This window comes from Paraphaeosphaeria sporulosa (genome assembly GCF_001642045.1).
Source record: "Paraphaeosphaeria sporulosa strain AP3s5-JAC2a unplaced genomic scaffold CC84scaffold_4, whole genome shotgun sequence".
Classification (NCBI taxonomy): domain Eukaryota; kingdom Fungi; phylum Ascomycota; class Dothideomycetes; order Pleosporales; family Didymosphaeriaceae; genus Paraphaeosphaeria; species Paraphaeosphaeria sporulosa.
Window position 1 is genome coordinate 1,660,749 of NW_017253363.1, and position 16,574 is coordinate 1,677,322.

Genomic DNA, 16,574 nt, shown 5'->3' on the forward strand with positions numbered 1-16,574 from the left:
CACGGGAAGCAATGAACGTCTGCCATGTTTGGTTCCTCGCAACTCTGTGCTTACTATCTCGGGCACCTGAAGGATGCCGTGATATGGCTATTTGATTCATATTCGATCTCTTCGGCAGGCTGCACTCCTGGTGGGGTCTGTTATGTGGGGTCACAGCTATGAGGGGCAGCGCAGCAAATGGCAGTTGGGCATGCGAAGTAAATATGTATCTTAGTTCTGATCACGCTCTCAATAGCTACACCTCCGCTCTATCACACATCAAGAATTGATAAAAAATCTACCATGTCCGCTATCCACATGCCCACTCCCTCCCAGCCCCTCAAGCTTCAAGAGCAAGATCTCGCAGGCAAAATCGCACTGGTAACGTTAGTAAAGCTCCCTCATAATATCCGCACACCCTTCCAATCCATACAGCGTTCGCGTCTGACCATCCCCACAGCGGCGCAACAAAAGGCATCGGCCGCGCCATCACCATCGAGCTTGCCACCCGCGGCGCCTCCATCATAGGCACCTACTCGACGCCACCCTCCGCCACGCTCTTCTCTGACCTGGCTAAGCAACTCACTGCACTCTACTCTTCTACTTCTCCCGCGGCTGCACCGCCCAAGTTTATAGGGTTAAGCTGCAACATCGCGGCCCCCGACACTACTGGCGAAGTCACCACCATTTGCGAAGCACTGACCACGCACTTCGCCGGCAAGCTCGACATCGTCGTCTTGAATGCCGCGGTGATGACGCTCGCGAAGATGGGCGAGGGGAGCGCACGACCTGATGTTGTGGATCTGACTTTTGCGGGCAACGTGAAGTTTCCGGTCATGCTGGTGGAGCAATTCCTGCGAAAGAGAGCGTTTAGAAGAGAAGGAAGAGTGGTGGCGGTTAGTAGCGAAGGGGTGAGGGCGAGGAGGCCGGATGGTGGGTGAGTTCTTGTTCCGGAGGGAAGGGGTCAATAGTGCTGATGAGTACAGGGCGATCTATGCGGCGTCGAAGGCTGCGCTTGAGTGCTTGATGCGGTGAGTGGTGGCCTATAGCGAGGTGATCTGGTCAAGCTTGCATCCCGATGTTTGCTTTGTGCATCGCCATGCTGCATTCTGATCTGCGTACAGGAAGTGGGCGGATGAGTTGGGTACCCGACCTGGGATGGAAGGCACGACCTTCAATTCGGTCAGCGTCGGCTTCACCAAAACGGAGGCGTATAATAAAATCCCTCCCGAGTTCCGAGACAAGCTCGAAGCTTCCGATGCGGCTGAAGTAGCTGTTGCAAAGCGCATCGGAGAAGTCGAAGATATCGCAGGTGTGATCGGCCTGCTTGTCAGTGAGAAGGCCGGGGTAAGTAAACCGTCCATGGTGAACAATACACCGTGCTGATGGTCTACAGTGGATCAGTGGGAGTGTGGTCGATGCTTCCGGTGGAAAAGCGAAGATCTTGTAGTTCTGTCATGCTATATCATGGGCGCAATTCTTCCATACGATTATGGAAAATTTCAACCAACGCCAGCGAGGTAGAATACACCTAGCACCTTGGAAGGCTACGCACATTGTACTCGTTCTGTGGAATATCTGGGACGTCTTCAGACATCGTGTTGTTTCGGCTGCATTTCTGTCCTACGGCAGGTCTCATACAAAGTGCGAGTGCCAAGCGATAGCACCGATGGTGGACGTAATACAGACTCGGATTAATTGCTCGTCTGCTAGCACCGCGTGGTGCTACGGGAAAATGTAGATTGTTAACATGACGTGACAATAGTCGCCTGCCGCGCGGTTGGTGTCAGACAGAGTACACGGAGAATCTCGCAAGCCACTTCACTTTCCAAGATGATAATGTGCGAGGTGGAGGAACGATAAGGATCATGTAAGCTACTCGTGGACGCGACCGACCCCACAACCAACAGCCTTCTGATGCTCTTGTGCGCGGAGCGATGTTGGCATGATCCTTCCCGCCGCAGATGAAGGTGAGAAATTCCGAGATGAAGGCAAAAGGTGAAGTGGAACTCATCATCAAGATGTAGTTTCCGGTTACAGGAAGCCGGTGGAGCGGCTTGAGAAATTCTTCCTGGTCGTGCGCATGCACTCGACTTCATCTACGAACAGTGTCGTGGCCGTTGCAGCCGGTTAAATCGCTATTAGGCATTGCACCAGGTGGCAGAGGCGGATCGGAAACAGCCCAGCGAGGTCCACCATATCATCTCGATGGCGCAACGAGAAGTGCAAAAAGTGGGTTGAGGAAGAGCAGTCCCCGCGGCTTGGTTCGCATCCACGGTTCTTTCCCGAACGTGGCAGCCAAGAGAGCCGAATAGGGCTGGCCATCCACATTGAGCGGCGTGCCAGATGCTCAGTCTGCTTTTTGCAGCAAGTCCCCGCTGTTAGCAGACATCGAGCGCGCCCAGTCGAACCCGACATCGACATTATCCCTGGGCCCATCCCCGCGAACATTGCGATCTGTTCCCATTTCTGAAGTGCGACTGCGCTCGATTCGACGAAGGCTCGGCAGCGGTTTGTCGCGCACCCGAGGCAAGTGCCTCAGGACGCTTTCCTGCCTGCCTCAGCTCGTGTCTCAGGTAACAGAAACGACAGCGCGATAGATATGTCCACCAATCCAAAGACCCCGCGCGCTCACTGCCCGCGTCCAGAGCACGCGGTCGGCGGCGGGCGTGGAGAACGGTCGGTTGCGGGTGGAGGACAGCCGCGGTTGTGCACCACCCTATTGGTGCGAAATTGATGGCGAGGTCCCGGATAAATTCCACAACCCCATCTTTCTGGGGTGCCTTGGCGGAGCCGCGGACGGCATTTTGAGAGTCCAGCCATACGACGCCTCTGGCCGCCGTAACTGCGCGGGTTCGTGCGGCACATTGCGATCGTTCCGTATGGCAGAACCCGGTGCGCCTTCGCTATCGCAGCCATTTTCTATACGCCGATCAGAATCGCGTTCTGTTTTATATCCTGCTCACTGTCACTGGACCACCCCACCCCTACCGCCGGCTTGACGCGCACGACTACCTAGTTGACACCGGATACCCACACCTGCCCCGGCTCTTACGCAGTATTCGGCGATGATACAAGCTCTCCGCGACTGCTGCACTCTGAACACCTCCCGTCGCATCCTCGCTGAGATCCAGCTCCGCATCAACGGCTTCAACGTATACGGCTAAGACCGTCCGCGCGCAAACCGCCCACCACCACCACACCACCCAGTTACCGCCTTGGATGGCGACCATGATACAAGCAGAGAGCGTATCCACCACGCAGCTCAAGGAGATAGGCACTATAGCGGTCCAGGAGATACCCAGCAGCGACAAGCCAGCCTTGTTGCTGCTACACGGGGAGGCCGAGGATGATATCGTCGGTATATTTGCGGACGTGCTGGGACAACCGTGGGAGACGACGACGTCGCTTGAAGATGTAAAGTCAGGGCCTCGGGGAACTATATATGGCATGCGCAGCAGCCTGGCTGTGTCGCAAGCGGGCAGCTGGGACCGGTCGCGCATCCTCATAAACACACATTGCGTAGACGGCCCGCACCCACGAGACGACAGCATCACCGAGAGCTGCGACTACGAGTATCTCTACACTGTGTCGACTTTCTTTCGAAGAGACGTGGCGCGCTTTCTGTCCCTCATTCTGGGCCAGATCAGTCCTCACAGAGACCTCACTAAAAAAGCGCGCACCACACTAATATCCACCACCTTTCCCGATGTCCACGCCGCGCTTCCAAACCTAGACATATTGTCAGTAGGCGCGGACGCAATAGAGATCAGAGTCGACCTGTTAGAGGAGCCTTTGCCGGACGGGGGCGTCAGCAGAGTTCCCAGTCTGAAGTACGTAGGGGAGCAACTCATGCTCCTGCGGCAGCGAACCGAGCTGCCAATCATCTACACCACAAGATGTACCAAGGAGAACGGCCGCTTCCCGATGGATGACCCTAATCTCTTCTTCAAATACCTCACCCGTGCGATTCAATGGGGCTGCGAGTACGTTGACGTCGAGCTCTGGCTTCCCGATGATATCCGAAGGAAATTGGCCGAGCGCAAAGGATGCAGCAAAATAATTTCCGCCTTCCATGACTTCTCGGGAAATTTCAAGTGGCTCGCGCCGGAGACACAGACCCTGTTTGAACGGGGAGCGGTGTACGGAGACATTGTTAAGATGTATGTGCTGGTGAACTCGATGCAAGAGAACATGGAGCTTGAGTACTTCAGGACAACTATCCAAACGAAGTATCCGCACCCACCATTTTCCGGCCTGAACATGGGGCCCACCGGACAACTTACCAGGACCTTGAATAAGATATTTACCCCGATAACGCACCCACTTTTACCAATGATCGCGGCTCCCGGTCAATTAAGTGCTGCCCAGATTAATTCGGCTCTTCACAGCATGGGTCAAATGCCTAAGCTAGACATATACGGTATCGGCAGCTTCAGGTCAACATCGCAGGCCATGTTCTTCGAAAAATGCTTCAACGAACTGAGCCTACCGCATCAGTTCACGTTCGCGGAGCGTGCGCCCAAAGCCTCGATCGAATATATCCTGCGGCGACCGAAGTTTGGCGGAGCGTACATCAGCCCGCCCCTGGTAGCAGCATCTGCACCATATCTTCCGGCCTTGTCGAATGCTGCGCGCGCAATTGGGCAGGTGGATACTGTCTTGGTGCGGCAAGAGAACGGACAGCAAGTGTTCATTGGCGACAATGCGACGTGGAAGGGTATTCGAGCAACACTTAGCCGCGACTTTGTGCCGTCGGCGTACAGTAGACGAGCGGCATTGCTGTTGGCGAATTCAGAGGCGGACGCGTCGGCTTCGATTTTTGCATTGAAGAGCCTGGGTATAGGGCCCGTCTATACCATTGGCTTTAAGGCGAAGGGCTCGCTGTCGGCTGAGGTGGAGCCCGTCCGGTCGGTGGAGGATATGAAGCGACTGGAGCAGCCGTTTGTGATCATATCAGCGCTGCCCGCAGAGAAGTCGCTGCTGGTAGTGCCACTGCTGAAACACTACCGGGTCAACGGTAAGAACGGCGTTAGCAACGGCGGGCACGGGATGAAGGTGTCAGGCAAGGTGTTCGTGGACCTAGCCAGCGGGCCTCGCAAGGTCGACCCACTGGGTATAGCAACGTCAGCGGGCTGGACGGCGTACGGGAGCGCGGACGTGTCTGCATGGACGACGGTGGAGATGATACGGCTGCTGGTGGGCCAGAATACGCCCTACGATTTCGTCCAGCTAGCGTCTGGCGTGGGCAGGGGCTTGTTTTAATATCTGCAAACTACTTGTCCTCTGCACACCCTTCATCTTGGTGCTCGATGTCTCTAACGTGGAGCGGCGTGGGACAGCATAGCGGGCGCCCCTGCCGAAATGAGGCGGATGCGCCACGGCTGCACCTGCTTGCTGGTGCTCGGCTGCTGGAGGAAACCGCGTGCGCTTAGCTCAGCGGCGACGGCATTGACACCACAGACCACGAACCTCAGATCAATCTTGCTTGGCCCTGGCGATCGGTTTGATGGTGTCAGGTGTGCCCGCTTTTTGCCCTCTCGTTTTACTTTCCACGAGGGAAGCAAATGGCGGTCTACAGCGCCCGCCGGGAGAAACGCGGCCCACGGGTGGCAGGCAGTCAGGCGAGTGAGGGGAGCAGCACCGCCGGGATGCCCAACACTACTCGCGCCGCGGCCAACGTACATACAGTACCTGGCATGCGCACTGCACAGCAACACACCAGCGCGCGCACTCTCCTACGTAGCGATCTGGCAGCGGACCGGGGACGGCCCTCGCCCACCCGAGCTCAGCGACAGGTCACAGCGCCCGCGTGGACGTCGAGCGCGTACCCGGTACAGCGCTCTGTGTGGCACGCACCGCAGGCGCCGCATTCGCCCGCTTCGCCGTTACCCCAGATTCGAAGACGTCTAGAAGGCAAGCTCCGAGCGCCAGCGCGGTCGCGGTTAGAGCGCAATCTAAAAGGCCCCGATGTGCAATTTGCCAGCGGCTGCTGTCGTCAGGGCTCTAACCGAGGCCTGCGGTGATGGGCCCGCTCCTCAGCGCCCATCGCGCCCACCTCGCGCCCATGAGGAGACGCTAGCTGGCCTCTAGCACGCACCCTTGCCCCCATGGCCGGCGCCTCCACACACCGTTGAGTGTCGCCTCTGCGCGCTCCGCATCCTGGGCCGCCAGCGCTGCCCGCCCAGCGCAGCACCCCAACTGCCGCATGAAGATAGACCGAGATCGTCATGTGGCCGTGCCAGCTTTTCCCAGCCTGCGACCGCCCACGCCTGGTCGCGGACACACTACTGATTCGTATCGGCTCCCGCACTCCCGCAACGAGAGAGCCCTGTCCGCTCGTGAGCAGCACCCTGGCCGTTCCCCACTGCCTGTGCGGACGCCAGAGGCCTTAATTTGGACCTCCATCTGACGCTCTGCATTTCCCGCTCTTTTCTAGACGGACTACCTCCAGGCCCGCGTCACTAACCGCCAGACATGTGCCTTGACCCTCAGTGTCTGCTCCCGCACACTTCATGTCCACCCAAGTCCTCCAGTCTCCGGTCTCCCAAATGTCGAGGCCACAAATCGGCATCGACCGCCTGCCGGCTCGCCGCGTCTCCAATGAGCCGCGCGAGGCCATGAACTGCAAGAGCTGCCGCAAGCGAAAGGTACCAGCGCCGCCCACCTTCTAACGCTGCAGAGCTCGTCTGACTCTACCAGATCAAGTGCAACAGGACACGCCCGACCTGCGAAGCCTGTCAAGTCTTCAACTGCCCTTGTATCTACGGTAGGCATTCGCCTCCGGCCTCGCTTGAGTGATAGTCTGACCCGCCCCACCAGATGCTGTTCCTAAAAAGAGAGGACCAAAAACGGACGTGCTCGAGGCTCTTCTCAAGCGCGTAGATGGCCTGGAGAAGCGTTTGCATTCAGAAGGCAAGAGCGAAAGCGCCATCGAAGACGAGCCCGCTGGCCAAGAAGGGGAGCTCGAGCGCAAATACTCAGCGGCATCTTCGCAATCCCGCCCGAACCTCGAGATTCCTCCGAACAACGCCAGCGCCGCAAAGCAGTTGATGTCACCAATTGAGCCAAGGTATTCATAGAAAGCCTCTTTTAGTAGCTCTGAATGGTAGCTAACTGCGTGCTAGCATACAAACTCCCAGTTTAGCCCCAGACGCACTGCTCGACACCTATTTTGCCAGACTCCACGGAAAACCATACCACATCCTGGACGAGACCACGACCAGACAGCGGCTGCAAGCCAATCAACTGCCCTCCTACTTAGCCTATGCCATCTACGCAGTCAGTGCACGGTACGTTTGGCATCACATGATCCTCGTACCGCCAATTAATTCTCCTTGTACAGGTTTACGCCCCATTTCGGTGGGTACAACAACGCCATTCGGGTTAGCGATGAATATGCACGCCGAGCGCGGATGGAGCTGGATATTGACGAGCCCTCTATCGAAGCCCTGCAGGCCCTGATGATCCTTGCGCAAGCGAACTTTCAGCTAGGCAAGGGCAAGAAGACCTATATGTTATTAAGTATGTGATATGCATCGGACGTCGGAGTATTACCTGTCGCTAATCTTGTGTCGCAGCCTCTGCTATCAGCATGGCATTTGCGCTTGACCTGCATCGCGAACTGCCACTTGCGCTGAAAGTGTCGCAAGGCGAACGCGAAGGCCGACGACGACTGTTTTGGTCTTGCTACCTCATGGATCGCTTCGCAGCTGCGGGTTCTAAACGGCCATCGCTAATCGCAGATGAGGCCATCGTTCTGCGCCTGCCATCGTGGCAGCTGCATCCAGGCGGGATGCTGCTCGAGGGCGACTATTTTCCTAATGGTTCAAATCTGCAATACATGGCTGGTGGTCGCGCTGGGCAGGGTAGCATGGGTATGCTGATCGGCATAGCAAAGATCCTGGGTATAACAAACCGGTACCTCGCAGCCGGTGGGGTCCGAGGCGACTCGCATTTTCCCTGGCACTCCCTTTCGAACCTCTCCAAGATCCGACAGGAACTCGACATCTGGGCCTCAGAAACACAAGACACGTTCACTTCAATCGATGCACTCTTTGGCCAACCCGACAGCACGATCCTGGTTCTTAGCAAACTGGTCTATCACCTGATACATTGCCTGATTTATCGGCCCTTTTTACCGGTGGACCTTGCCGAGCTGTCTGGATCCTCACAACACCAATCATGGCAGATCGAAGCGACCAACCTGTGCTTTCTTCATGCGAATGCCATAGCCGAACTGGTCGAGATAGGCAGGGCTTCTTCTATCATCGACTGGCCTGCATTTGTGGGCTATTGCGTCTGCACTGCTGGAACGATCCATATCCACGGAGTGCACTACCGCGGACAAGAGGGTGAAGTCTTCTCCGTCAGCCCTGAGTTTCTGTCGCGAGAGATGCACCAGTTGTCCGAGCTGCGATTTGTCTGGGCGAGCGTAACACACCAGCGCGAGACCCTACAAAACCTCTACGGATGTCACAATGAACTTGTCAAGTCTTTGGCGACTAACCCCATGCGTTTTTCGTCTGTCTTCCAATTGGAAGACTTCTTCGACCGGTATCCGGGCCACGTCTTTGACGGTTCGCACGTCATCTTCACAGACACCCCGGTAGAGATCGTTCAAGAAAGGTGTGATCTTCCCATACCTGCAACCACCTCCGCTAATCCCGTGCAGCTTGCCAGCATACAACGTTGACCAGCGAATTAACCTCTATATGAACACTGGTATGGGCAACCAGAATGTATACCACCCGTCTCCAATCGTACCGTCCAGCAATACGCATTCCAGTGGACATCCCAACAAGAAACGTCGTTCCAATACCATGAGCTCCGTTCGAGGTTCACAAGCTGTTCCTGCGCCGCTTCCCACGCCGACGTCAGCAACACACCCTGTGCACTCCGATGCACGACAAGGCGGCAGTGACGCTGCTGCTAATCGAGCTCGATCACCCGCTTCAGCACCGTCATTCTCGCCTCCTCCGCGAATCAACTCCACCAATGGCACACAAAGCAGCAGTCTTAATCTCCCCTTTTCGCCCAATTTTACATTCTCACCGTTGCCGCCGATACCTAGTCTGGCGCCAACGCCAACCCCCGGTCAGACGCAGGCTCACCCGCCGCCGCCGCAGCCCCACGAGCAATCACATAGTGCATTCGATCCTATGCTCAGCATGCCGACACCATACGACCAGCAGGCTACACCAGGAGCTACGAGCACATCAGGAGGCTCTGTGCATACGGACCCCGACAAAGACCCGTTTCTGAGTCTGCTTGAACAGCTCGCTGAGAATGAAGTGAGCCGGGGAGGGCCGTCGGAGTTGGATTACTTCCTGAGCGGCCAAACCGGGTAAGCTGTCGCTCGCCAATCTCGCTTCACACCATCATCACCTGGTCAGAGCTTCGGGCACGCTCTGGCCTGTCTGTGTAACGTCGCTTCCAGTGACGCACTCTCACCATCGGATCCAGTCTATCACGATCATCTATCTTCTCTTCTTTATGCATATTTAATTGCGATATATATCTCTACTTAAAAAGGAAAACGGTACGGATTGCAAGCGCGGCGCTGGAGGGGAGTTTCGAATTTACCATCCATGTCAGGATGAGCCGGGTGCGGCAAGGAGCCGCCCTAGGATCTTTGACTTCGGTTTCTGGAAGAGGAGGCGTGCTTTGGCTGGCTTGAGATCGTCGTGGTCCTGTTTCGTCGCACCATTGCTACGCATCTCTTACACTGACATCGATGTATTGTACGATATTTTACGGAGCAGGAGAAGCAGGGAGCTGTTCGCTCAATCGCGGCAGAGCAGGCAAATACCATGACATTTTGCATTGCGAATCTCGCAGTCTGAAGCTCAAACCTGCTCATCACACCACATCACACGTGCAATCTCTCACCTGCGTACCACCTCAGACATTCCATATTTGCAATTTCATCATTGAGTTGAACTGAAATGATTGCCGTGACGCATCGCTTGCAAAACCCGATATTTGCCCACCCCTCCCTCCAATCTCCGCTTATCAGCCAGCGTTAAGATCGCCACCCCGTCCGTCAGGCCAGAGGCGCGCACATCAGTTCAGGAACAGTGGAGCCGGCCCAGCGCCTGGCTGACAGTACAGGCTTTGGGGCTTGGGCGTGGAGATCAAACGGTCGGTAGCCGAGTTCATGGACAGATAGAATATGGGCATAGGGTTGTGGGGGGAAGGAATGACAATGAATACAGGGCAGGCGTGGTGCTGCGCGCTGCGGCGTTCACTGAGAGTCACTGAGGGCCACCAGGGGCGGAAAGCGTGCCTGTGCCTGGCGCCGAGCTGCGTGGTGTGGTGTGGCGTGGCGTGGCGCGTGCACATCAAACGGTGGTACAGCGACAGCGTAGTGCAGTGCGGATTGCAGCGACAGAACAAGTCAGGACGGGCACACGTACCTCACCCACTCACCATGCAGCGCATGTTTACTTGCGTGCTATACGAGATCGTCCGTTAGCTGCTCTGCGTGCTGAATGCGAAAGCAGAGTGTGCGAGCATCCCGGGACTCGGATCGCACATGCGCTGCGCTGCGCTGCGCTTCCCAGCGCCGGCGCCTGTGCGTGTCATGTCAAGCCAGTGTCGGCTTCTTCGCGCGGACGGCCGGCACTCTCGCTGACGACTGCGGCTTTCTAAAATCTGGTATTGGGATTGGGGTCGAGCTCCGTGCTTGCATTAACGTGCAGCCTGCAGCAGGATGCAGATGTACGTGCGTGCGTGCATATGCACATGCAGGCTGGGTCCGGGGTTGTTTTGTCAGAGCCCTGGAAGGAACATGGGATGGGTTGGTTGGTAGTTGTAAGCGTGGAAAATGCGGGGAGGAGGTGGTATTTTAGGCGGGATCCTTGTTGAACTGCACGTGTATGTGCATGTAGCTTTTCTGTGGTTGTGTAGCCGGCTTTGTTTTCGAGGGGAGGAAAGTACCGTTGAGTTTGGTGAGGCTGCTTGCTTGTGTACAGCGCAGTGCAGCTCAGTGCCGCCTTCTAAGCTAAAGCAGAGCTCCTGGCTGTGTGTACACTTGTAAATCACAGGTACTGCCCAGCCCTTCACGGATGCATCTCGGAACCTCAACGCGCCAACCTCATTCACATGCCGTGCTCTCTTGTGCGGTGCGACTCAAGCACTGCATCCATCGCATTGACGCGCGCTCCAGCACCACCCGAGATGCCCTCTGCCCACCCACTGTTGGTTCAACGTGCCTCGTCTCGCCGAGTAACCACCTGCACCCCGCGTCGCCCACTGCGTGCTGCATTGCGCTCTAAATTATAACCAGGTACGCCCGCATCTAATGTGACGTCGGTGCGTGGCTTTGTGCCACCTTGTATTAATATGGGAGGGTTGGGTAGCGAGGCGGGTACTCTATGTAGTTCATCTATCTGTGTGTTTGTTCCCGAAGGCTAGGATGTGCGGTGCATACCGAAGCTAGCGCTGCTGTGTCCTTCTGACAAACCTCTGACAAAACAGGATGGGACAAGGAAGCCGAGATGAGATGATTGAGTTGGACAAGGTGAAGTGAGGCTGGATTGGCAGGGAACCCATCGATCCCGAGATCACTCATCAATCACGCAACGCACTCTCTCTTGCGAATCCGCTACACGCTAAAAGGGATTTCGCCGACCACTTTCCTTCGAAACCGGCTACAGAAATCTGATTAGATCCCACTCCACCCCTCTAGCGCCCACTGTACTATCGTACAACAACACAAGTCGGTGTCACCGCAAGAAAGGAACGACCCGTTCAGGCGCCCTGGCCCACCCAGCCCGCTCATCGACTATCGTTTGAACAAGGGGCGGCTATCGTTTTGCTAGTCAAGCCCGCCAAGCGCGAGCCGCTGGGTTCGAGCTCGGACACGGGAGGTACCATTCTGGTCCCACTTGAGTCTCCGACTTGAGTTGCACTCAAGTGTCGCAGGGCTCCACGGATCGCAAGCGCTTTTCAGGTAGTCTTTGATGTTCTGGCGCCTGGCCTGTTGGTGTGGGTACGTACATGTGTACTGTAGCGTGAGCGGCGAGTCATAATGTATGTCATCGATGTACCTAGGCGGCTGGTGAGGACGAGGCGGTTTGTCTGTCTCTGGCTGGCTGGTTACGCCCTGTCAGCTAGCTTCATGTGTACGTATTGCGACCTGGGGTGCGAGTCGAGGGGATGCGTTGCCAGACTGGGTGTCCGTACCGCCCGAGCTGTCCAGCCCCCGAGGTACATTGCGCCGTCAGAAAAAGCTTCTGATCTTCCTTCGACCGTGCGATGTCATGTCGGGAGTTTGTCGCGTCACGTCCTGGCCTGCTATGCCATGCCTCGTGTTCGCTGCACGCTTACCCGAACCCGAAGCCACAAAACATGCCCAGCCAAATGACACCAAAACCTGGAGTGCATGCGGGCGCGGCGGGCAGCCTTGCTTGAGCTTCTTTGTACGCACCGTTGGGAAAGTCGCTTCCGCAAATCATGCCCATGCAGTGTAGTCTACTTAGTGGGTGTGACTTCTCCACGCAATGCAATTAGTCTCCAACACACCACGCACGCTCCTGTCGTACCGCGGCCCATCACGCCTCCGAGTCCCGGCTTCTACTTTCACTTTTGCCTTTACGTGATACCGCATGCTAATTCTACGCACGTCTAATTCCCAACGAGCTGCTCCGAACGCTGCATTAATCTATCGGGTTACACGGGCGATTCTATCTGAGGCGCTGGAGCCCCGGATGGGGTGGAGTGGGTATCTGGGGTCGGAACCGGGTTCGCGCTATGCGAGGCCGATGGCGCTGTGCTACAGTGTGGATGGAGGATGCGAGGACCCTGATTTGCAGCCCGGGGGATAGGTGCGGTGAAGAGCCTCGCTGCGTGTGTGAACGTGATCCGAACTGTTGCTGGCAAGCCGCGGCGTGGATAGGCGAGGGTGTTAGCTTCGTGCTCGCATTCACTCAGTCCAATGATACTCTCGTCACAGTCACAGAAACATGCTCTCTTATCGCAAACGGTCTGTGCAACAAGCACGTAAACAGTGTTTAGACGCCCGCCCAGTAAGGCCAACCATCCGCTGCCCGTCCCAGCCTACTGTGCGCTATGCGGCAAGGATCAGGATGCGCAAGAATATCTCCTACCGCGGCTTAAGTCCGCGGCCCGACATTGCTATACAGCCACCCATTCTCCAACCCCAGACTCACGGCAAAGGATCGGCTAGTTTGCAATCAGGCGGCCATAGCTCCACGGAGCGTGCGGTCCGTGTGGCCGCAAGGGGAAGTGAACGATGCACGGAAGACGTGTCTGATTCTTCGAAAATAGTCTAATCTATGCTGCGAGTGTGTTATCTACTGTGCATCATTTGAAGATCCGGGTGAGGGGAGATCCTAGGTCATGGTAACCTGGGAATGGTGTTAGCAGGGGACCAAACGAGGGAAGATGCGAGGAGCCTGACTTACCAGTTCCTCTGCTGAGACGGGGTGGATAGCCTGGTACGGTACGTTAGCGAAGGTTCTCTTAGGACTCCAGATCTGCTTCCCCGCATAACACAGTGCCGCAGCCACCTGATGCACATGTGCATGTAGGCCCGAAGCAGCCACAGGAACAGTGATCTACTTACCACGCAGTTGTCAAAATCCTTCTTGGTGGCACCCATCTTGATCGCCACACCGAAGCCCTGCAGGATCTCTGAAGAACCCTGGCCCAGGATGTGCAAGCCCACCACCTTCTCCTCCTCGCCGACGCAGATGATCTTGTAAGCCGTTGGGCCCTTCTCCCCCTGCTCCATCATCGCGTAGTACATTCCCGTGAATTCCGTCTTATAGATCTTCACCTTATCCCCATATTTCTCGCGGGCCGCAGGCTCGGTGAGACCGATGGACCCGATTTCCGGGTGAGCGAACACCACAGAGGGTATGTTCTCATACGATAGATGAGCGTCAGGCTTGCCTCCAAAGAGACGGTCTGACAGCCGGCGACCTGCAGCAATGGCGACAGGGGTCAGCTCGAAGCCACTATCGGATGCATCGCCAATTGCGTAGATGTTGGAGATGTTGGTGTTCTGGTATTCGTCGACCATGATGTGGTTCTTGTCGTTCAATTTCATACCCAGATCCTTGATGTGCAGAGCATCCACTTCCGGGGAGCGGCCCGTGGCGAACAAGACGCATTCGACTTCGAGAGTGCTCTCCTTCTTGCTTTCGGTCTCCTGGTAGGTCACTCGCTTCATTCCATTACCAATGTCTTCCACCTTTGTAATTTGCGAACCCTTGTACAGGTGGACGCCCTGACGCTCATACTCCTTGGTTACCGTATCCTGGATCATGGGGTCAAACGTACGCAGGAGCGTCTGGCCTCGGATGAAGAAATGTGTCTCCGTTCCTAGAGCGTGCATCATGCCCGACATCTCTACACCAATGTACCCTGCACCGCTGGTAGCGATGCTCTTGGGCTGGGTTTCGAGATCGAAGAAACCATCGCTGTCGATGCAGAACTCGGCTCCGGGAATGTCGGGTACTTTGGGACGCCCGCCTGTTGCAATGAGGATGTGCTTTCCCTTTATCCTCTGGGTACCTCCCTCGTTCAGTGCCACCTCGACCTCGTCCTTCGCAACAAACTTGGCTCGGCCCTTGTAGTGCTTGATCTCATCCTTGTTCAAGTTGTTCTCGTAGATTCCGTTCAACCTTTTGACGTACGCATCACGCTTCTTCTTGAAAGTAGGCCAGTCGAAGGTAGGAGTGTCGTATCCTCCGAATCCATAGGCCCTCGCATCTTTGAAGGTCTCGGCGATGGCAGCCGCATTCCAGGTGATCTTCTTGGGTACGCAACCCACGTTCACGCAAGTACCGCCGTAACGCTTCGACTCGATCGAAATAACCTTGGCGCCATGCTTTGCTGCTCTACGAGCTGAAGCGATACCTCCACTGCCGATACCAATGACAAGGTAGTCGCACTCTTCTGTCTGGGTGACGGGAGCCATGGTGGGAGCGGATGAGGAAAAGTGAGAAGAAAGAGCTGACAAACGCGAGGCGGCCACCGTTTCTCGTGGGGCAGCTGCAAGAGTGGGGCGTCTCGAAGCAAGCAGGCGCGGGGCAACAGCAGCAGGAGCAGTGAAAACGGGTCTCGAAGTCAGCCTTTGCAACTGTCTCAAAGCAAGCGTTCTACGCATTAAGGCAGCCTTGGGGACAAGAGCTTGTACTTATACGATGACGCCACTGCAGCCAGAGCCCAGAAGAAAGTGGAAAGCAATAGGTTAGTAATCCTGTGCAGGCTGAGCAAACGAGTGACGGTTGAAGCTGTAGACTCTGGTGCAGCTGCTTGAATTTGTCAAAGGAGTGGATGCTCGGCGAATGGCAGCCGTACAGTGTCTCTAGGAAGCAGTGCACGGTCTCGCAGCGTAAGTCTCCGTAATGGATGCTGTTCGTGAGGATCGAGAATCGACGGCTTTCAGGGTTGGTGATGACGAAACGTGAAATTCGTGCTGCATATAGCCGCATGGCGCTAGGCGTTTCCGAGCAGCTAAGCTTGCGATTATCTCATCGATCGCGGTCTCAACGCCATGCTCTGTCAGACAGTGCATGACTGATTCCACATCACGCAGATATTGTTGCATCTCACGGCAGTCGACAACTAGAACGGCGTGCTGAAGCATGTCCGCCAGAGCACATCACAGCAGCCGCATATTGTAGCTCGGCTCCGGCGTCGCACGACAATCGTTGTGACCGTGCACGCCCTCGTCTTGTTCACCAGGCCTGTCAGCCATCGGCCATACTACAACAATTTGAGGCCTTGCAAAAATAAGCAACCGCAATGGGTGGTAGACTGTCCATGCCCCGCGGGGCAGATGGCATGAGCGAGACTTCGAAGCCCACCTCCAGCCCTACCCCCGCGCGGTTGACCCGGAGCAGGGGTATCATCAATGGGCGAGTATGGAAGAAACTTCTGCTTCCTGGAGCTTGCATGCTGACACAGTGCGCAGACGGTGATGGCTCCCCTCGCGGCGCTGACGATGGCCGGCCTTCTCTTCGTCTACGCAAGGACGTCAATTCGAGCGGCGAAACTGAACGCGCAGAAACATCGCGAGGCCGACGGTGGCCAGATCAGCTGGCATAAGGAGAGCATGAGGAGACATGGACAATTGGAGAGAGTAGGCAGTGACCGGAGTACGCTGAAGGAAGCTCTCCAGGCCGACTTCACGCGCTCGAAGAAAGAGAAGTTGACCTCAAGTGAAGAGCCGAAGGTCAGGACAGAGCGATCGCCTGAAGAAAAGCGCTTGCGGAAGATGATGGGTAAGGACGATTGAAGGTCAACTTCAAAACAACAACATCGCGTACAGTGGAGGCCTGGTCCGCGATGGGCAATTGGAGGCGTTCCGGAATTGCAACCCAGATGGGGCATACGAAAGAAGCGAACGGAACATTGACGTCTTTGGACAAGTCACGGCAGGATGCAATATATACTTGCGTTAACTGAATTGCAAGGTGATGCGCTTCAGCAGTGTAGCGATGAGAATACCACGTGCTCTGTAGCTCTACACCTGATCTGGCGTACCCGCGTGTTGAGGGTCAGAGCTTCGCCGTGCAGACTGTAAGCAATACAAGCTGCGTAGTCAACAGCCCAAGCAA

At 56.1% G+C, this 16,574-nt stretch overlaps 5 protein-coding genes across 5 annotated transcripts; 4 read left to right on the plus strand and 1 right to left on the minus strand.

Annotated features, from left to right (window-relative positions):
• Positions 1 to 282: 282 nt before the first annotated feature.
• CC84DRAFT_1216166 (short-chain dehydrogenase) lies at positions 283 to 1,429 on the plus strand (the record flags this gene model as incomplete). Its single annotated transcript, XM_018182776.1, has 5 exons — positions 283 to 365; positions 440 to 916; positions 966 to 1,010; positions 1,104 to 1,326; positions 1,376 to 1,429. 5 exons carry the CDS (start codon positions 283 to 285, stop codon positions 1,427 to 1,429), a joined length of 882 nt encoding a protein of 293 aa, XP_018037536.1.
• Positions 1,430 to 3,201: 1,772 nt separating this feature from the next.
• On the plus strand, positions 3,202 to 5,244 carry CC84DRAFT_1089451 (aldolase; the record flags this gene model as incomplete). The annotated part of the gene is made up of 1 exon (XM_018174309.1): positions 3,202 to 5,244. One exon carries the CDS (start codon positions 3,202 to 3,204, stop codon positions 5,242 to 5,244), a length of 2,043 nt encoding a protein of 680 aa, XP_018037537.1.
• Positions 5,245 to 6,494: 1,250 nt separating this feature from the next.
• CC84DRAFT_1088799 (uncharacterized protein) lies at positions 6,495 to 9,329 on the plus strand (the record flags this gene model as incomplete). The annotated part of the gene is made up of 7 exons (XM_018174275.1): positions 6,495 to 6,629; positions 6,682 to 6,748; positions 6,802 to 7,051; positions 7,107 to 7,271; positions 7,325 to 7,503; positions 7,560 to 8,607; positions 8,654 to 9,329. 7 exons carry the CDS (start codon positions 6,495 to 6,497, stop codon positions 9,327 to 9,329), a joined length of 2,520 nt encoding a protein of 839 aa, XP_018037538.1.
• A 4,008-nt stretch (positions 9,330 to 13,337) lies between these two features.
• On the minus strand, positions 13,338 to 14,929 carry CC84DRAFT_1216169 (uncharacterized protein; the record flags this gene model as incomplete). The annotated part of the gene is made up of 3 exons (XM_018182777.1): positions 13,338 to 13,352; positions 13,410 to 13,439; positions 13,571 to 14,929. The coding sequence occupies 3 exons, from the start codon at positions 14,927 to 14,929 to the stop codon at positions 13,338 to 13,340; spliced, it is 1,404 nt and encodes a 467-aa protein (XP_018037539.1).
• A 581-nt stretch (positions 14,930 to 15,510) lies between these two features.
• On the plus strand, positions 15,511 to 16,570 carry CC84DRAFT_1163401 (uncharacterized protein). Its single transcript, XM_018178256.1, has 2 exons — positions 15,511 to 15,876; positions 15,929 to 16,570. The coding sequence occupies exons 1-2, from the start codon at positions 15,760 to 15,762 to the stop codon at positions 16,250 to 16,252; spliced, it is 441 nt and encodes a 146-aa protein (XP_018037540.1). The 5' UTR covers positions 15,511 to 15,759; the 3' UTR covers positions 16,253 to 16,570.
• The last annotated feature ends 4 nt before the right edge of the window (positions 16,571 to 16,574 follow it).

What these genes read in the sequence shown, in the direction of transcription:
- CC84DRAFT_1163401 (XM_018178256.1), top strand. Translation starts at nt 15,760, where the DNA reads ATGGGTGGTAGACTGTCCATGCCCCGCGGGGCAGATGGCATGAGCGAG. An exon ending in GGGGTATCATCAATGGGCGA is followed by an intron (nt 15,877 to 15,928) that starts GTATGGAAGAAA and finishes CACAGTGCGCAG; the next exon opens with ACGGTGATGGCTCCCCTCGC.